Here is a 22,313-nt window from a genome sequence, read left to right as displayed (position 1 = left end):
ACTTCACCATATGGCAATCTGATGGACGAATCTGTGTTTGGCTGATGCCAGGAGAACTTGACTGGCCTGCACCGAACACCTTTGGGATGAATTGGAATACCGACTGTGAGCCAGGCCTAATCGCCCAACATCAGTGCCCGACCTAAAAAATGCTCTTGTGGCTGAATGGAAGCAAGTCCCTGCAGCAATGTTCCAACATCTAGTGGAAAGCCTTCCCAGGAGAGTGGAGGCTGTTATAGCAGCAAAGGGAGGACCAAATCCTTATTAATGCCCATGATTTTGAAATGAGATGTTTGACGAGCAGTTGTCCACATACTTCTGGTCATGTAGTGTATCACGTTTGCAAGGCATATGAACAAACAGGTTATAGAATAAACAACGCAATTATCACAACACATACTGTAGTTTTTTTTTCTGGCTTGGCTTCCCCAGTGATTTTACCCACACCGCTATTGGTGGAGAGTGAGACCAGAGAGTGTTCCCCTCCCATCCTCACTGTGTCCCTCTCTCTGACGTTTCACTTCTGCTGGCCTGTCAGCGAACTGGGCATTGTTCTAGATGTTTCCTGAGTGAAAATGGTGCTGGCTTCCTATGAGATCACCACCTAGTGTCATTGCTCTAGGCCTAGGATATCTTGTGTGAAAGCCCTCCCATCAACCCCAAAGAGAATAGCTTTGTCTTTGCCATTACATTTCCAAGCACTGTCCAGGTAACTTTCTAGTCATTGGCATATAGCCAGTTATTAAAATCGGAATGTTTTGTTGTCTCTTTGTCAGGCGTTCAACCACGCGCATGTACAGTAGGCTACAGTGCACACAACATGCCATCTATAGCCTTTGATATTGATTATTCCACCTAGTGGTCTGTGGAGGCTATTTGCTATTAAGGAGTTAGAGAAAAGTGCAATCATGGTATCACTACCCACTGGGCACACACTGGTTGAATCAACATTGTTTCCACGTCATTTCAATTAAATTAGATTGAGCCAACATGAAATAGATGTTGAATTGATGTCTATGCCCAGTGGGTATTTTTTAATCATCAATGGAAAGTGAAGTAGGGCCTAGGGCTCACTGATTTCACTGTGCTGGAGATTGACCATTTACTTTGTTCTTCTCTTCCACCTAGTGGTCTGTGGAGTGAATAGTAGAACATTGAATGAACATAATCTGCAGTGAAGGTCCAGTCTCAATTTTGTCTCATGACTTCTTTCAGCCCTGAGACTATCAGGAAGTACAAGGAACACATTTGTGTATCCAATTAAATATCTCAATTTGATTACATTACTGAATTCAAATTCCATCTATGGGCCACAAAGCATCGGCTTGCATTAGTTATTTTAATAGAGTAATCAAAGGCACACTTCAGTTCTGGCAATGTAAGTGACGAGTCGAGAATTGTCATAGCAGAGAGAGCTGAATCCGTTTACGAGATAGTAGTAGGTCGATGACGTTGGAATCTTGGAAGAGTTTTTGTATGATTTTCTATGCATCCCTTCTATTTTGGTGGGACTGAATTATGGGAGTAATGCTAAAAATCAATAATGATAAAAATCAGAGCCGTACATTTCTATTTTTATGCACCATTTTATCCACAGGAATTTCTTGAGTGAATAATATTCAGTTCTCAAAAGGGTTCTTTCCATTGCCAGTCTTTCACAAATGGAAGACAAATATATTTCTTGGCTAGCCATTGTATTTTAGAGGGGGGTTCTTTTGATTGGTAATATACAGGGCTAATTAGCTTTAGAAAGTGATGTACTTTTTGTCCTGGACTCCTGCTTCTCCTAAATGTCAGCTCAGATTTCCCAGGTGCCTTGCTGTCTGCCAGAGGTAATACAATAATGGCTGTGCTTGGAAATGTATTTTTTCAACCTCCTTTTTGGTGATTTTTAATAGATTACAATTATAGATATCGGTGTGCTGTGGGAATCGGAATCCTTGATCCTGAATAGGCTTTTATATGATTTTATACAGTGTTGTGCAAATCAACTGTAGTTCAACTCAATTATACATGCAGACTCACATGTGGTTCTAGCTGAGCACAGTTGCCTTGCTTTACTTCTATTCAATAAGGCCCAATCTTAAGGTTATACACTTATTTTCTTAAGCATAGGTAGCCTAGTGGTTAGAGCTTTGGGCCAGTAACCGAAATATTGCTAGATTTACATTTACATTTAAGACATTTAGCAGACGCTCTTATCCAGAGCGACTTACAAATTGGTGCATTCACCTTATGACATCCAGTGGAACAGCCACTTTAGATCACATCCCCGAGCTGACAAGTAAAAAATCTGTCGTTCTGCCCCTGAACAAGTCAGTTAACCTAGACTGTCATTGTAAATAAGAATTTGTTTTTAACTGACTTGCCTAGTAAATTAAAAATATTTCCTTTACATTATGAATATCAATCAACCCTGTCGCACTGGTTCATTTCAACAGCATCTTTGAGAACTGCTGGGTACTTGTGCCAATCACATATTTTACTTAATTAATACAGTCCAAACTTACTTGCAGAAGTAAGAGCATTTTGAATAACCAATAGTATAACTAATGTCCAGCAATAGGCTGCATACGCATGTATTTATGATGTTGGAAATAACTCAGCCCTGCAAAATGAGAATTTTTAGGAGGGATTGCTTAACTCCATTAGTTTTATGGTTAAAAAAAGATGTATAGCAGTATTTTATTTGCATCTCTCAACAACTGGCATGCAAACTGGCAGAGTTATAGCTTATTCCTCTGTCTATATTGCTATGTGTGCTCAGTTTGTGTCCCCTTTTATTTTGGAGAAATGTTGAACCGTAGCAAGCCGTATATCAGGATACCAGGCCAGGAATCCAACTGTTTGACAATACTTTTATAATGGCTGTGTTAATGTTCTTATTACCACAGAGAATGGTTTAGTTGAGTTGAGAAAGCTTGCAGTCAAAACACTTGATGTTTGACTCTTTCTGTTTTATAAACATGCTTGTCTAGGATGGTAAATACTGTATCTCTGTATGATAGCTCATTTGGCGGGAGCCATTCCGGTTCTGGGAGAGTCTGTTCCTCAGGGCCAACGTTTAGCCTGCTACTGAAGTAATGAATGGTCTCTTCACAAACATGGAGAGACACAATATTGTCTCAGGGCTCTCCTGCTACGGAACTCGGAAATCACCAGGATGGCAGGCTGCTGCTGGGCACTCAGGGGTATTTATGGATTTTGGATCGTTACAGCTCTGTAAGATAATGTTTGATTTTCATCCATCAATCTTTCTGCAAACAGCTCCTCATTCAACGAACAGAAAATAATGTCGGTGTGAAATACGGGTCCTTTTAAACAAAATAAAACAAAAAAGAGAAGCCTTTTCCTGACTTGAGCATACATTTACAGGCTACAAAAATACACGGAAGATTAAAAAATAAAATGTATTTTTGTGAACTGGGTCAGACACGTGGCTAATGCCTGTGACTGGATGTTGATTTTTTCCCCATTCACTTTCTACCTGCTGTTACAGTCCCTAAATTCTCTGGTCATTAGAATGCAGGCTTGTGTCTATGATGATGTTGAGAAAACAGACTATGATACAGGCTATTTTTCAACTTTTCAGAGGAGTAACAATGACTGCAAAACGTTCTGTTGTTCTGCAGGCCGCTGCCAAAAAGAGAGAGGTACACACAGACCGTAATTAACACCCATTGCTGGTCTTATGGTATGGTTATAATGAATGCATTTCTAAGTTTAAATGACTAAGCTTTACTGCTTGTCTGCGCAAGTACAGATTCAATCACGTAAGAGTAATGCACAGTGTAAGCTGCATTACACAAAATTGCTAAGGCTTTGGCGCTAGCTTAATGTCAGGTATTTGTTTTCCTTGGTGTGTCTTTGCATTCATTAAAAATAATTGTGTTTTCTGTTGAGCTGCCGTGGACTGGGACTGGCACCTCCTCCATACGTAACCTAGTCTCTGGGCCAACACAGGCCTTGCATTCCAAGGAGGGGCTACTCCTGTTTACCTCTCCCGACCGTCTGACCGCAGACTCAGGGCCCTCTCCTTTCCTTCTGTGGTTTCTGGCAGCCAACGCCAGATTCCTGCATGTCTATCACTGTAATCAGGAGTCCAGACCTGCAGTCAGCCAAGCAGCTTGAAACAAAGCGGCATGAAGTAGGTGAAGCATTTCATTTGGATATGGAGAAGCAGCATCTGCATTCTCTCTCAGATTGGTGACCCTCCTCTGAATCTAGATGATGACCATTCTTCCCCAAAGAGCCAAAAGGGGGCATGCAAGCTCTCCTCAGCTCTGGTAGCCTAACTACAGAGGCTATATTGGCTCCTCTCTTCATTAAGGAGTTGTTGAGGACTACCACCACTACTATTGTGAAAATGTCATGTCTTTTTCTCCATTGCTCTTTTCAAAAAAGTTTTACCCCCAAAATATAAATTTGGCAAATATCTGATTGCAAACATTTTGAGTGATTACTGATTACCCCCTCTTCTGTTCTTATAAATTCAATTTAATGAAACTCCTCTGGGACCTGATACCTCCTATTATGTCAATACCCCTCCGGTAGAAGAAGAGATGACAGTTTTTGCTTTACTACAGCTGCCTGCAGACCACATAGAGCAGAATAGTACTAGAGCACTGAGGAAGTAGTACTAGAGCACTGAGGAAGTAGTACTAGAGCACTGAGGAAGTAGTACTAGAGCACTGAGGAAGTAGATGACATGAATAAGTGACAGAATGTGCAAACCATCCAGAAAATACAGATTGGAATGATTTGTACAAGTCAAGTGCTTTGCTTGGAGTGCAGTTTTGACATAGGTGATTGTTTGGTTTAAACAATAGTAAATACCTTTTGTGGAAAAAAAGATGAGACCTGAAAAACACTAATGTGAGTGTTTTAAAAATGAATTTCTAAATTTCTTTGCTGAATTTCCATTTAGAAAAATATAACTATTTATAGTTAAGATAATGATTTATCACTGTAATCAATAGAATGCAGATTTACCACATCAAATAAATTCTGTGGTTAGAATCGGTCTCTGAAGGAGAATGTCGAAACACCATAAATTCTTCACTTCACAAATTCTTCATACTACAACATAATGTATTGTTTTTTTCTCTGTGGCATACACTTTCAATAGATGGAGTTTTAAATGGACATAATGATTTTGGCATGTTGGTATAGGTTGTGAGTAGTGGTTTGCTTAAATGGACCCCATTGGTTTCTGAGGATTGTACTTGACTGTAGTGGCTGACATGATAAAGGAGTGTTATGCATATAGGTAATAACACCTTTGAGTAACCATCAGTAAACCCATCTGTGAACTCGAGTGATATTCTATAAACTTCTTAACAGCAAATTCCCTAATCAAAACCAACCCTGTCTTGGTCAGAGATGGATGGGGCCATTTAGGTACCAATAAACAAAATAAATACCACAAATGAAATGTTTCAGTCTATAGATTTACGCGTTCCCAGAATCAAAGACCAGCAGGCCTCGTACCCTCTGGTTCCACAAACAGTGCTGGTAGCAGACAGACAACCATTCAGACAGTATTACTGTCATGTTCTGTCTTTACAGCATACTTACAACTAACTGTTCTTAGTCAAATATAGAATTCACCTGAGTTTGTAACTACAGATTACGTTCATATTGTTCAAACCGTATTTGTCTTTCCCCTAAAATGACCAAACCTATGAATGTTAAACCCGTGGCTCCCATATATAGTTTTGATGTATTGTTTTGATTTCATTGTCTGAAATGATGAATGCAGTAAAGAGCCTCTCCCCCACCTGGGCTGACCTGGTGTGGCTACAGCAGCAGTAATAACCAGTAGTGACTCTCTCCTCTCTCTCTCCCTGATTAATGCACATATATATGATTGAACCCTGCTCTTTGTCTGTCTCCTCTCAGACTCATGCCTGAAATACTATCTCATTACAGCCCTAGTTAACTGTAGTAATACACACTGTGGCAAGCGCACATCTTGCAGTGTCATTAAAGCCACTGTTCATTACTGCTTTGCCCTTGAATTCACACATACCAGGGAACTGGACGTGTTTAAGGGCTGCAGCCATAGCAACGGAAATTCTGTCTCTTTCACTTTTCCTGGAAAAATAACGTTCACTTTACCATACTGCACATGAGCATTTTGTTTGGGTTTCATGGTTAGTTTCTGCTATAGACAAATCAAACCTCCTGAATATCATGCTTTCTTTCTTTCTTTTTTTTTTATTTTTCTTCTTTGCATCCAACTTAATCCTCCCACTAAGACCATAGTTTGTAAGCTTGTTTTTCTAATCAGAGATAGGTGCAGATTCTCAGGGTTTCAAGCCTGGCATCTATCTGCTCTGTCGCCATAACATTGTGTTTGTAATTAGTTTAATTCTACAGTTATTAAGCACTCTCACAAATACTGGAAGGAATTTAAGCCCAGAGTGGATTCTCACAGAGCTTGCCATTAAAGCTGTCTGAATAGGTCTGGTGCCATGGTTCTTACGTGGGATGATTCCCCATGTTGCAGTTTGTTTTAGCTCCACATTGCTATGCACCAGTGTCAAAATGAGGATATATACTCACTCACAGATTTAACTGTACAAATATTTTGAGAGCAATATGCTATTCCCTTCAAATACCTCTCTGAATGTGAGACTGAACCAATTTATCTAGAAGTCTCATTTGTTGAAGGGAAAACAAATGTATAATTTTGTGTCCTGAGTGCTTCTCAGAGGTAACCTGAGGTAAGTTGTTATACTGTATATGCCGACTACTAGATTTTGAAAGCAGTCCATTACATTTTTGGGGGCATATTATGTCAAGTATATCAGTCTTGTGAGTTACTGACCTTTGTCTGGCTCTTGTGGATAGTTTAATAATCTGCAACACAGATTAGACGGCATATTATTCAATGTCGTCGACATTCAGAGGAATCGGAAAATCGACCTTTTACTGTTACAATTACAAAAGCCTTTGAATGTATCTGTCTATCAGAATGAACAAAGCTAGTCAGACAGACGTCTCACTGTGGGTGCTGGAAAGAAAACGAGCAAGAATCAGATGATATTAAACATTCTCAGTCCTTCACATTGAGCAAATGTTTGGTACATATGGTTTGAGCTAGTTATATAATGTCCATGACAGATCTATGCAACATTAAGCCCTCTATTTAGAAATTCCAACAATATTTAGTTCAAATTATGTATATTTGAACATGTGGTTTCACAATTGTTTTTAAATACAGTAATTCAACACGGAAAACGACCTTGGCTGTTCCCCTGCGCTATGTTCCAGGACAATTCCTTTATTGTTCTGTTTGACTGTGTGCAGTAGAGTGTATTCTATAAAGGAGGTTGCTTATTCGGGTGTAATCAGAGTGCCGTGGCGAGACTCTCTAAACCATCTGAAAGTTGACTGTCCAGTATCAAGGCAAGTCTCACTTGGCTTTCCTGATAAGACTGCCACCTGCTGGCTGGCTGCCACTCGTAGCGCTGTTCAGTTGACCAATAATCTGAGCAGAAGGGCTGTGATAATGTACAACTACACCAGAAGATTTACCCATTTAAAACAATAGTGAAAGAAAAGGATTCATAACAATGTATCTGTCAGAAAGATGTTAACTCACAGCTTTGGAGAGAATCTCTTTACTGATTATTCGTTACATTAACCTTTGACATGAAGTTCCGTTGAGATTGATGTTCTGCTGGACAGTTTTTTCAACATGTTGGCTAATTAATGTTGAAAAGGTTGGCAGCTGGACAAATTGACAAAGGGCTGTTTTGTATGATGTGGCAGTTAGTATGATGACTTATGATGAATCTATTTCCTTAGGAAAACACAGTGTGATGCTGCCCCTGTGGAATGTGGTGCAGTGCAGCTGATTACTGCTGGACTTGGTGCAACCACACTTACATCAACAGTGATACACATTGAGATATCTAATGTCACCATTAGGGAACAGAAAACCTAGAAACCTGACCAACCAGAGGACAGCCTCTCATAAACATGGAATGTGTCTCAATAGTGTTGCACCTAAATATCAATATGTTGTAATGTCTATAATTAAAATCTAAATCGAATGGCTCATTATCTCAGCCTACACCGCTGTTTAGTCTCTACTTGTCCCCTCTCTGAGCTGGATTTAAAATGACCTGGGGACCAGCTTTGCCTGTGATGCTTTGGTTATTTAGTAGGGTTCTGAGAGACAAGGATGGACAGCACTTTGTTTTGTCTGACCTCTCTGTGTTTGTTCTCTTTCCAAGGTCTTGGGAGACGCCAAGCCGTGTGTCTGAGTGACCAGCCGCACATCACTCATTGTCATCTCCTTGGAGCCACCAGCACCCCAGGCACCCCCTCTCAGTGCCAACGCCAGACTGGAACCCAACTGTCAGTTCTTGGGGTGTAGAGGATCCCAAGTCCTAACAGGGCTCAAGAAACGAAGGTATATATCCAGCTCTGTTAAAGAAAATATAACATCAGTTATGTAAGTCAATGTGGTAATGGGTTTCTGCCCGATCAGATTAATAAAGACAATATTAACAACCCTACCACAGGTCCCTCCACCCAGCTCCATTCACCCATCACACTCGCTCATCTGTCCTCACCAGCCAAATCTGTTTGTTGATGCAGAAATTCTATATAGAGTTTCTATTTCAGTTTGATAAAACATTGATATGAACGAAGGAGGTAGGTGTATGAAATGCCCAGCCACTGTCTGTCAACGGGTGGCGTGCCTCGTCAGACTCAGTCAACCCACCCAGACCTGACCCCCTCTACAAAGCCCAGTCCCCTGCTATTAAAATAATTTACAGAAACAACACAAGACGTGCTCTTGAGGGAATGGGTGGTCTTTCAGAGCCTCTCAGCTGAGTCTCTGGACTGGCTGCACAGGTAATCCGAGTGACTCCTAATTAAATGTTACAGCGTGGCGAGTCAGAGTTTCAGTCACACTGCGGAGCTGGGCTGGTGTCGGACTGATATTTAAACATGGTCTGTCAGAGCCCAGGGTATCTCTCTCTCAGCCTCTATTTTCTTACTTCCTATACTCAAACCAATATTGCCCCCAAACAGAGCTGATTTTCTAGGTTGTCTTGATCACACACCAGAGTATGACTTGAAAAGACATTGGCAAAAATGATTAAGCTGATGGCAGAATAAATGTATTGACATCATTGACATTCAATACTTCCAGACAGAACATACTTTGATAGACCTACTGTCAGGTTTGTGCAATAGAACCCCTGACAGAGGTTACATAATTCAGCCCTTTAAAATATAGCTAGCTAAGGATGTACAGGATTATGTAAGATATGAGATTCAGACAGACAGTTATACAAACATTTATAGACTGTTAAAGATCATTTTGTTGTTTTAGAGAGGGTCTTAAATTGAGTTCAAATGTTACGTCTCCTTAAAACAACTTATCATGCAATCATATATTTTCCTGCAATAGGAAGAAAATCATTTATTTCTATGACTACAGATTTGCTTGCAGACAGAAAGCTCTTTCTCCTTAGCCTTCATATGGGCGTTTTACCGTGGGTTTTGTTTTTCTTTAATAACGCAACAGCTTGAATCACGGAGTCGGCAGGGATCGACCATCCTGGTTCCTGAGACAAGTTAAAGATCTTAAGCTGGGTGTCTCTGCTCTACACCCAATGGGCTTAAACATATATCACACTGGCAGTGGGCTGTTTGCTTTCAACCCCCTCTTCCCCTCCCTGAGCCGACCACTGATCCCCTCTCTGTCTGTATCTCATAGAGGATTCCCTCTATTCAGGGGTTCAAGTGAGGCTTCACAGTCGAACAGCCATGCTGACAGAGAATGTCTTTGATCCCCAAAGCTTACTATCTGACCGAGCTTCTGGATTTACTCCACCTGGTGAAAGATGTATACTTAACTAACACATTTGAAGTCACGTGTAAATGTGTTAATTTAGACTGTCCTCCAAACACCATGAGGGGATGAGGTGAAAGATCATATGTGGCGGTCCTGTAAAACATGTCTGGTGAACAGTCTAGTGAACTGTCCTGCTGATCTCTGTGTCTCTTTTGATCACTGGACCTTGATGACAATCTGTCCTTACATCTTGAATCACCATGTCGCAAAACAGCAGGTCATCTATAAGTCTAGGTTTGCCTTTACCAAAATAACACTGTGCTAGTTTTGTCTTTCTGCATTGCATTAAAATATGAGCTGGTAAATGTTAAATGTTTATATAATTTGGTAATGTATATAGTTCTGAAACATCACCTCTTACAGAGAGCATATTACATTAAATACAAACATGATATTTGTGGAGGAAGGGTGGAAATTTCTCCTTGGGGAGTAGTCTAATCAGACTGACTCCAGCCATTTCAAAAGGTCTGCTCGTTTTTCAGACTAGAAATCCAACCTTAAAATTGCTTTAGTCTGACCCACAAGTCTCAGTTACAGTGCATTAATCTGAAATCAATGAACATTTTCCTGTTGGAATTGTTCTCACTAATTCACCGCCATTGTAGAGGATTCAATCCTGGTCATGATACACCCATCTTAAATGTGTTACATCACATTGGACCCATTAAAGTTATGGTTTAAAGTTTATTATTGTCATTGAAAATAGACTTCACCGTGAAACAGAAGATAAAAATAGAAATTAGATTCAATTCATATTACGGACTTTAAAATGATTGTATGATTGTACAATAATACGACATATTTCAGTGGCCATTATTCATGTAGCTATTGATTCAGTTCTGTCTGGAGACAGAGGTGCTGTCTCTGCCTGTAGTTCAGCAGGGGAGAGTGGAGTGCTTTTGAGGGCTTCTTCCTCTATACCGTGGAGAATAGCCCCATACAATCTGCTCTCCCTGGTGCGCACAGCGACACCGCCCTCCATGATAAATGCCCAAACCATGTCCAGTCTGTCTCTCAGCTCTCTACTACTTTACTAGTCTATTCAACACCACGGGGCAGTTTATAAGAGGGGGGCGGGGATAGGGGTGTGCCCTGACGTTTGCATACTGTATAACACTCTTGGCAGTAGCAACAAAACAGCCATTCCTCTGGCGACCACTGCCAGTCATTAAGCATAATGTGTCTGGTATCCCTGCGCTGAAAATGCACAAAGGGGGAAAGTAAGACCGCATGAGACATTCTTCTAAGCTGTGATGTGGAGAGATGGGGGCCCCATGCGGGGTGCAGGGAGCAGACAGCGACAGGGAGGCTCACTGTGATCTCCCCCAGGACGGCTGGGGGACAGCAACCCGAGAGGGACTCCCCTGATGGTTAAAACAACAGCCCCTGCAGCCAACCAGGCTCCATCTCCCCAGTGGATTTACACTCGTTTCTCAACCCCCACCCCATCCCTCCCTCTCTTCTCCCCTTCTGCTTCCCCCACCAGTCCCCCTTGTGTCAGTCTTTCAGGAGCAACCTCCCCCTCCTCTCTGGGCTCTCCTGCTGCTCCCGTAAACAACTACTGTGACAGAGCGGTGAGCTGAGCTGACAGTTCCACACTCCAGCAGCCAGCCTGCCCTCAGGAATGACTCTGGCATTATAGGTTTTGATTAAACCGCAGTAGGAACTTGTCATAAACTGCCCTGTCTGGTGTCATTTTTTATGATGATGGGGTGAGTGAGAGAGGTCCTGCCTCCATAGAACTCACCCTATGAAATCTGCCCTCTCTGTGTCTGTTTGTTACCGCTTTACATGCCCACTATAGATCAACACCAATTCAAAGGCAGACGGTGTGAGAAAGAGAGGTGTGAAGATCCAATAGTACCAATAAAGCCGTTTAGGAGTGATTATAGATTTCCTACAGTACAAACCAGAGGTGTAAGGCTTTCTCAGTTGGATTTCAAAGGCAATGAAGTGGAACTCTTAGCTTTTATCATTAAAGGGTGCTTGTTTAAATCTCAGCCTCAGTTCTTTAGCCCCTTTCTGCAGTAACTTGCTACCCGCCGGTGTCTGTTACTACAGATTTGTGTCTGGTCCTCCTCATGCCTCACCATGCTTAGGATCATCTACCTCTCAGATCATTCCATTTTAATATCAATCACGGTGTTCAATGTTTTGAAATTGAAGATTGAGTTGGGGTTAAGGCTGTTGCTCTCTTTGCCTGTGTGACGTGTTGAAACCACGTGAAGGCCTTCGGAGCGTCTGCCTGCCGTTGCGGATCACAGGGAGCATGACGCTAGGCTAGTGCTGGAGCCGTGGAGGTGAGGTGAGCTGGGACGCGCCTGGGTGGCAGGGCAGAGCGCGGGGCCTCCCTGGCTGGCGCCTGTAATTTTACCTTCCCATTCATCAGCCAGAGATATTAATAATAACAGCACATCTGGATTCACTTTACTGTCTCACTTTAACTCCTTCTGTAACAGTCGCTGCTACCGCTGCTGCCCAAGCCCCCAGTACACTCCCCCTCCTCTGCTGTCTGTCTCCCTCTCACTGCCTTCCTCTCCTTTTTCACTTCTCTGTTCTTGAGTCTGGCCTCGTCAAGAGCAGGGTCTCCTATCTCAACCTCACTACTGGTAAACCAGCCAAGGACCGCCTTAGAAGACTCTTGCAATCAAAACAAACGTCATTCCATTGATACATTTTACAGTCCTAACAAAACAGTGGTAAAGTCCTTATTCTTAGCTTAAGAGAGATCATTATAATAGTTGTATTTCAGTACTAATGTTAACGCTTCATATAGTGACAAGAATATTGACCTCTTTCATTTTTACATGAGACCAGGTGTTTAGAAATATAAAGTACAGACATTGAACTGGCTTTAATTCCACTGCCAACTTTCAATTAGCACCAACCCTCTGTACACAACTGGACATGCCATGCCACCACTGGGCGGAGGCTGTGTAAATCACTGAGCTGGCCATCCATAGGTGGAGGCAGGGGCCTGCTGCTGGTGGGCCAGGCTGGCTCCACGCCCGCTGTCCAACCCTCCTGGCTGCGGCAGGTGAAAGAGGTCTGCTGTGTGCAGAGCTGACAGCCCCTCGCAATGCATAGAAACACTTGCTTCATTACCAAACGCCCCCCAGTGAAAGAGGGAGAGGTAGAGAAAGAGAGTTGCTGTACTAAACATGACTTTGAGAAGAGGAGAGAAAAAACTGTGTGCATCACTCATCTGCTCATGAGTCAACGAACACTGATGATGTCACAGGGAGCAGTGCAAGCCTCACACAAACTATACTGTATTACCGATTTTCATTTAAACGACCTTATTTATTTGCACAAAGAAAATCAAGAGCTGATTATTTTTCCATGTTGTGAACTGAAAAGTACCTCCCACAGAGAGTGAACAACCTTATTTCACAAACAAAACACTTAAAATACTTATTTAGTACAGAAATAGACATTGGACAATTACAGCTCATATTTTCTTACTACCTAGCGCCTCTCATGATATATTCAAAATGGAAATATGAAGCCTGGTATGGATCTTTTCAATTCTACTCAGACATGTTTCAGCTTTGATGATCAACAGATTATCTGCTATAGCTATAAAGGACTTGTATATATTTTTATTTAACTAGGCAAGTCAGAACAAATTCTTATTTACAATGACGGCCTAGGAACAGTGGGTTAACTGCCTTGTTCAGGGGCAGAACCACCGATTTTTACCTTGTCAGCTCAGGAGTTTGATCTAGCAACCTTTAGGTTACTGGCCCAACGCTCTAACCACTAGGCTACCTGCCCCCCTGTAAGCTATCAGGGAGTGAATACATCCATGAAATGAATCCTAGCACTGCTGAAAAAGCACCACTATAAAGCAAAGAGAGGGATTCATTAATGTAAGGTCATCTTGATTTATGATGTGTGAATTTGGAGCTGAGAGTCTGAGACCAAGGGGGTGGGTTGCAAACACAGCACCCTGTGTTATAGGTTGAGACACCGGGATCCCCCTCGGCTGGCTCCCCATCCTGTCTCCAACTCCCCCAGCCTGTTAGTTCATAGAGGAGGCTCTGGCCCAGCCACTGCAGCTTTGTCCTGATGAACCGTGTAAATCCACCTTGATTACTACATGGGATCACCACGCTGGCTTTGGCGGTGCTGAAAAGCCGTCTTTGACGTGTGCTAAATATCTTGGTAGCCGCAGTGGATGCCCACCGTCTCTCTGTGCTGTTGTTCACGCTCCATTTCTGTGACATGGTGGATTGATGAACTGCTGAATCATCAATCAAAAGCCAAAGTATTTATTTTTCATACACTAAAGGGGCTGCTATCTGAGAGCTGACCACTGCCTTCGGGCTGCATCACAGCCCAGTGCACTTGCTGTGTAACTGGCTTGTTAGAACCATCAGTCCTCCTCCGTCTCAGCTGAGGACACTGCTATCCTGGATGACATATGAGTTCATGCTCACCTCCTGAGCTCAATGGAACCTTAAGCCCTCCACCATCCATGACGCTCTGATGTAATATGTTAGTTGTGAGGTACTGAGCCTACAGTAGGCCTACAATACTGTATTATCATTTTCCCAGGCCCGTGTGTTGGTCAAGGTTGCCAAATCTGAGCATTAGTTTGTTTATTTTATTGATCATTTCTGGAAATAATGACACAATTTCCTTTCATAATTTCTTAACGATTTCATTTACAGGCCCAAACTAACTGTGTAAAAGTACTCGATTAGTTTTGAAACCCAAATAGACATTATGTTAAGTCATTTGTTTGAATAGCTAGCGAGGGCGGTTCGGAGATTGAAATAGCCCTGTGTTTATATTCTGGTTAATTACTCTGTTTGGATAAAATGCTATTGTCTATGAAAACTTTATGGGATGAAAATAAATGAACACACACAACAGTGTGATGCCTCAACTCCACAACCTGTGGGAAAACAAGGCTAGCTGTTAATTAAAGAGCCTGTTAAAGGGGAAGTTCACCCATCTGGCCTTATTTTCACTCTTTCTGTGCTTGTAGTTGATATTTTGTTTCTTTACAGTGAAAATTGGTTGTCACATTTTGCTGAGTCATCACTTGGCGTTGATTATAATGCAAAATGCAAATCTGTCTAAAGCATATTAGAAAACACTCGAAAACACTCTAAACCAACTCATGTTACATCAGAATCCCATTTGGAATGATGTTTCTGCACTAAAAACATTCCATTGTGCCATAAATCCATGTTTGAATAATGCTGTTTATAACAAGAACAAAAATATGGATTTATGGGACAGTGGAAAAAATAGCAAGAATTGAGTGTAGAGATATGATTCAGAATGGGATTGTGATGTAATAGGAGTTGGTGTGGAGTGTTTTAGAGCGTTTTCTAACATGCTTTAGACACATTTTCATGTAGACAATGGCAAGTGATGTCTCGGGCAAAATGTGTCTACTAATTTTCTCTGTAATTAAACAAAATATATATTTTTTAACGGTTCTGTGCCTTCAAAGAACAGTATTTTCCATGCATGGTAATGTATAACGACTACATATCTGGATATTTATGATCATAGATTCACGGAAATAGGATTGACATCTGTATACTACATAAAACCTGTAGTTGTGAAGATCTGATCGAAACAAATGATTGGTGTTGTAAACTCTAACGGCTTTGCTCGAGCAGTAGAGTGGCCTTGTTTGACGTGAAAGAACACCATCTACGATAAGGCTTAACATTGTGAGGAAAGATCTCACCTTGCTCTAGTGAAACCTAGCAATTTGTTGAGATAAAGCACATAGTAAGTGTGATTATTGTGATTGTGGGCTCTTGGATCGCAGGAGGAACATGGGAAAAGTGCTAAACAAACTACCAAATTGCACACCACCAGTGTGCCAGAGTAAACAAAATAGCACCCATTTCATGTCTGTGTTTACTCAGCAGCAATGTGGCCTCAATTAGCCTGGAGTGTGAAAATGGGATTGCGCGAGATAAACATTGTGAAAGGTGCTGTGTCGGAAGAGCGCCACGTGAAATGGACTGTTTTCTGAGACAATTTCATTTTATTGAAACCACACACTGTTTCCATCAGTTATGACAACTATCTGTGCCCCCCACCAGTGCCTCCAGAGTAGACTACACAATCCCCCTCCCCCTCCCCCCCCCCCCCCACCGGTGGAGTGGGAGTGTCAAGAGATTATATTGTCTTGTAGTGAGGTGCTCTGACTTAGACCACTTCTGTGTTGAGCATACTGATCATTCTTGCTGTGGGCCCTATTCAAGAAAACACAGTAAACAGTCATCAGTAAAAAAACAACAACACTGATCTAGTACTATCAGAATGTACATTTTGATTCATGTCCTACATGAATAATACAGTTTACTCTGTGAAACAACAAGAAAATGCTTAAACTTTCTCATTGTCCATAGAATAACAGTTTTTTCTTGTCTTATGCTTTCAGTTCATCTTTGTTTTCAACAGTCAACTGAGGTAAAAGTGTAACTAATAATGCAGTACCTGGAAAACCTATGTCCATTATATTCATAACAAATCTCAATAACATGATACAGTTGAAGTCAGAAGTTTACATACACTTCGGTTGGAGTCATTAAAACCTGTTTTTCAACCACTCAACACATTTCTTGTTAACAAACTATAGTTTTGGCAAGTCGGTTAGGACATCTACCTTGTGCATGACACAAGTCATTTTTCCAACAATTGTTTACAGACAGGTTATTTCACTTATAATTCACTGTATCACAATTCCAGTGGGTCAGAAGTTTACAAACACTAAGTTGACTGTGCCTTTAAACAGCTTGGAAAATTCCAGAAAATGTTGTCTTTAGAAGCTTCTGATAGGTTAATTGACATCATTTGAGTCAATTAGAGGTGTACCTGTGGAAGTATTTCAAGGCCTACCTTCAAACTCAGTGCCTCTTTGCTTGACATCATGGGAAAATCAAAAGAAATCAGCCAAGACCTCAGAACATTTTTTGTAGACCTCCACAAGTCTGGTTCATCCTTGGGAGCAATTTCCAAACACTTGAAGGTACCACGTTCATCTGTACAAACAATAGTACGCAAGTTTAAACACCACGGGACCACGCAGCTGTCATACCGTTCAGGAAGGAGACGCGTTCTGTCTCCAAGAGATGAACGTACTTTGGTGCGAAAGTATAAATCAATCTCAGAATAACAGCAAAGGACCTTATGAAGATGCTGGAGGAAACTGGTTCAAAAGTATCTCTATCCACAGTAAAACGAGTCCTTTATCGACATAACCTGAAAGGCCGCTCAGCAAGGAAGAAGCCATTGCTCCAAAACCAACATAAAAAAGACAGACTATGGTTTGCAACTGCACATAGGGACAAAGATTGTACCTTTTGGAGAAATGTCCTCTGGTCTGATGAAACAAACATATAACTGTTTGGCCATGATGACCATCGTTATGTTTGGAGGAAAAGGGGGAGGCTTGCATGCCGAAGAACACCATCCCAACCGTGAAGCACGGGGGTGACAGCATCATGTTGTGGGGGTGCTTTGCTGCAGGAGGGACTGGTACACTTAACAAAATAGATGGCCTCATAAGGATGAAAAATTACGTGGATATATTGAAACAACATATCAAGACATCAGTCAGGAAGTTAAAGCTTGGTCACAAATGGGTCTTCCAAATGGACAATGACCCCAATCATACTTCCAAAGTTGTGACAAAATGGCTTAAGGACAACAAAGTCAAGGTATTGGAGTGGCCATCACAAAGCCCTGACCTCAATCCTATAGAACATTTGTGGGCAGAACTGAAAAAGCGTGTGCGAGCAAGGAGGCCTATAAACCTGATTCAGTTACACCAGCTCTGTCAGGAGGAATGGGCCAAAATTCACCCAACTTATTGTGGGAAACCTGTGGAAGGCTATCCGAAACGTTTGCCCCAAGTTAAACAATTTAAAGGCAATTCTACTAAATACTAATTGAGTATATGTAAACTTCTGACCCACTGGGAATGTGATGAAAAAAATAAAAACTGAAATAAATCATTCTCTCTACTATTATTTTGACATTTCACATTCTTAAAATAAAGTGGTGATCCTAACTGACCTAAAACAGGGAATTTTTACTGGGATTAAATGTCGGGAATTGTGAAAAGCTGAGTTTAAATATATTTGGCTAGGTGTATGTAAACTTCCGACTTCAACTGTAGGAGAAAGTAATAATTTAATACAACCACAATAAAATAAATGACACTGGAAAGTCTAGGTCCATTCTTAATCACTCTTAGTGTGTTTTTAATGGTTTAACTAAGCTGGCCTTCTCTTGGTGCCTATGTTTAAGGGCTCCTGAGTGTCGCAGCGGTCTAAGGCACTGCATCTCAGTGCTAGAGGTGTCACTACAGACCCTGGTTCAATTCCAAGCTGTATCATGAGTCCTATAGGGTGGCACACAATTGGCCCAGCGTTGTTAGGGTTTGGCCAGGGTAGGCCGTCATTGTAAATAGGAATTTGTTCTTTACTGACTTTCCTAGTTTAAAAAAAATAATAAGGTGCCTGCCAAGAGAGTGGTCTGGTTTGCCTCACTAAATGAGAAACCAGCAGGAACGGGTACAACGACCTATGCAGAACCTAAAGGTATTCATTTAGAATGCATATCCTTAAGCAAAAGTTGGTATTCCTTTGTACCTTTCAAGGACCAGACCCTGAAAATGATAATTATGTTGGCTGTTTTACTAGCTGAGGAAATTGACTTTGGTTTAGCCTACTTGAATAAAAACTCTTCAATTAAGCAGGCGTCTGTCTAAAGTATTCTGTCTTTTCACGGTGAATATATAACTATCACAATTTTCCTGTGATAAAACAGTAGGAAGGGATTAGAAGAAACAAAAACAACTCACCATGAAATGAGGGCTGGCAAATAAGTCCATAATGTAATGAGAAGCATATTGAACTGTCACTTTGCTGGCTCTAATGCAGCTGTATTCTCCAATGAATTTCATCGCATAGATTAAAGTATTCCATAGATGTTAGCACATATCTAGACCATTGAATGTTATAATCATTGTAATATATTGCTTGTAGATGATTATGTATCTATTCATCAGTATTTACCTATTATCGCTGCATCATTTCAACACCGGTATTCAGATACATGGGGATTTGTCACAACAAGTTAAACCTTGTCAATGCCTTATTGCCAATGCCCAAGAATGCCTGAATAGTCCGATCAATTGTTGTTTCAAAAAATAAAAATAAGCGTGACCTTTTCCAGACTCTTCACCATAATTTGACCATAAACTAAATGAGTCGTGCGCAGAAGTGCGTGTGTGAATTAGCTCATTCAAAATGAAACAGAGATGCATTTATCTAAGTGAATGCTTTATGCCTGATGTAGCAGCCAGTCAGTTCTTCCATTAAATTATTTTCAAGGAATGATTCTCCAAGCATTTGAGGGTAGACAGGTTTGCAAATGGTGATACTTTCCATGGCTGCTGCTTAGTGAGAGTTGTTTATTTGGGAGTTATTTTGGCCAAGGTTTATTGAGAGGTTCCCTGAGACATGGTTGCACACTGAAATATTGTCCCTGCCAACAAAGAGAACACTCTTCATTAGAAAAATAAACAGTTGTTTGTTCAGTCATGTTCTTTATAAGATCTCTCCCTGTTCTACTTGCTCACAACAATTCCAAATATTTGAAGCATTTTGTGTTGGTATTATTATTATTATTATTATTGAGTGTATGTGTCATGAGTGTCATTTAAGGATGCTATTATATAGAGTATTTAACATGTTTTTCCTCATGACAAACACTATCTCTATATCCTGTTGTTTTATAACCTAGTAAGCCTTTTTTTGTAAAATCCTCAGCAGGATTTGTACAGGGTAGCCAGTAGGCTAACCTCTCAAATGAATAGTAGCTGTTGGCCTACTGATAGAAATAGTAGTGGCTATAGCCTCTCACATTCAGTTCTAATTGTTGTTCACCGCTTCTTGCTAATTTCCCCCCTCTGTTATCAATGGAAAATTAGCAGAAGTAGTCAGATATTCCGACAGAGGGCGATCAGAATCCAAATTGACGGACCCCTCCTCTCCCTAACCCATCCCCGCCTATTGATTGAGGGAGGTGTCGGGGATCTCCTACAACAAACCCACATTCAGATGTAATTAATATATCCATCACAACCCGTGGAGGATATATCAGAGGGTGCAGGTTACTCTCTCAGCGTCCTGCAAAAGAAAACGAAACACCATGCCGATCCTCAGAGGGGAGGACTTGAAACTGGAATCACGCGTCAAAGCGCACAAGAATGAGAACCGCTGATGCTGTCACAGAGCCATTTCATACAATATATTGAATTCGTGCGTAAAAGGGAAACACTGCCTAGATCTAGATTTGTTTTGCGAAAGAGACTATTCATCTTCAATCAATTATCGTTTGCTATGGAGTAAGCAGTCTGACTTTTAAGGACACCAACACTCAAGAAGTGAAGTTTGGCTGGATGTAACTCAAGCCGGTGCGCACTCGGCAAGAACCGGGCACAACTGTACGCAGCAGAGTAGACTAGGCCTACCTGTTTAGCTGAATCCTATAATACTGTCTTATTGTGCGTAACGGACATGGATCAATCACAACATTTTGTAGCAATGTACTTGCTGATGTTGTCCCTCGGACTTATAATAGAAGAAGGGCTATGCCAGCATTATTACCTCCTCCGTCCTATCCCGAGTGACAGTTTGCCACTTGTGGAATTAAAAGAGGACCCAGATCCTGTCTTTGACCCAAAAGAGAGGGACCTCAATGAAACCGAACTGAAAAGTGTATTGGGGGACTTTGATAGTCGCTTGATGTCTATTACACCACCACAGGATAAATACACTGGCAACGATGAGCTTGACGATTTGGACATTCAACAGAAGCCCAGTGGAGTGATGCCGAATGAAATCAAAGCAATGGATTTTGACGTACAGTTTGGCAAGAAGCACAAACCCAGTAAAAAACTTAAACGGAGGCTGCAGCAGTGGCTGTGGTCATTCTCGTTCTGTCCCGTCATTTATACATGGAACGACCTCGGCAGCAGATTTTGGCCACGTTATGTGAGAGTGGGAAACTGTCAAAGCAAAAGATCATGTTCGGTTCCAGAGGGGATGGTCTGCAAACCAGCAAACTCGACCCATTTTACGATATTGAGATGGCGGTGTATACAGAAGAAAGGGGGCCTCAAATGTACTTGGATACCAGTTCAATACCCAATGATAACCGAATGCAAATGCGCCTGCTCGAACTGAAATAACTGTTTTCAAGTATAAATTATAATGACTTTGTAATTTTGTATGCACTACCGAGTGTAGGAATGTATTTTATGTATATGAGGTGCCATTCAATTATGTAGGTTATTGTAAAAAGTCAGTATTACGTGTAACCAGAGTCTACCGTATTTGTCGAAATTATTGGTTATACTTGTTGTATTTATATTGAAGATCAATGGCGCATAGGTGCCGTTTTATAAATATGTTGTTTTCCATTATGGAAACTAATCTATCGACCTCAGATTTCATGTGGATTGTGTTATCTTGCAGCTGATATACAGCTGAATATCGGTAGCCTATTTCAACGATTTATCAAGTAAATTAAGAGAACTGCTATTTATTCTTTATATTCATATAATAAAATGTCCCTGAAATAATTAAATCTCTATTTTGTCTTAAAATATATATATCTCCCCTATACCTATCAACTCAACACACCGTGAACCCTTTGATGGAGTAATGACACCTGTCACAATTAGGGTTTATAGCGTGCGCACTCACTCACTCTGAACCAAACTCTCAGGAGTCTCGCGTAGTTTGCGCAAGTAAGCAGTCTGGTTCAAGAGACTCTCAGTGAAGCAGCGTGCACCGGTCATACATGGGTAACCTATGGGCGGCTCTCAGTTGATTACTTACGTACACAGTTATACACTTTCATAGAGCTGGGGCCAAGATATACCTGTTAATTATATTTGTTAAAACTTGGGGTTCCCAGGAGTGGATACGGGCTGAGGATTGCCTGAGTCATAATTGTTAAGCGTTTGTATTCATGCGTATATGCGCACAATTCACGCACACTATTGGATAAATGGAGGGAGTTTTGTGCTTTTTCTACAATCTTACTTTTTTGTATCATAGCAACTGAAACTAAAATATTGATGAGAACAATATACTTGGTGACCTTGGACAATCTATCAATGTCTCAAATTGAGTTTATATTTTCCCACATTTGTTTTATCAACCAGTGACCAGTCCTATAATTACCCTGCCATAGTAAAACCATCTGTCCTCCATCAAACAGTGATCAGCTTACGAACCCATTAGAAATGTACATGCTGATGAATTAACACTGATTTATTGATCCATGGTTTCAGCAGCTGTTGACAGTTCTCAGAGAGTCATCTCCAACACCCACCTCCTCATTAGGAACACAGCAGGAGTGAGCTCTGGAATGG

The 22,313-nt window shown here is 41.2% G+C and overlaps 1 protein-coding gene across 1 annotated transcript; it reads left to right on the top strand.

Moving 5' to 3' along the window:
• Positions 1 to 20,013: 20,013 nt before the first annotated feature.
• On the top strand, positions 20,014 to 21,509 carry LOC115109925 (noggin-3-like). The gene has a single exon (XM_029635178.2). The coding sequence runs from the start codon at positions 20,449 to 20,451 to the stop codon at positions 21,115 to 21,117; it is 669 nt and encodes a 222-aa protein (XP_029491038.1). The 5' UTR covers positions 20,014 to 20,448; the 3' UTR covers positions 21,118 to 21,509.
• The last annotated feature ends 804 nt before the right edge of the window (positions 21,510 to 22,313 follow it).

The sequence above is a fragment of the Oncorhynchus nerka genome, linkage group LG26 (genome assembly GCF_034236695.1).
Source record: "Oncorhynchus nerka isolate Pitt River linkage group LG26, Oner_Uvic_2.0, whole genome shotgun sequence".
Lineage (NCBI taxonomy): Eukaryota > Metazoa > Chordata > Actinopteri > Salmoniformes > Salmonidae > Oncorhynchus > Oncorhynchus nerka.
This window is presented reverse-complemented; position numbering and strand designations above follow the sequence as displayed.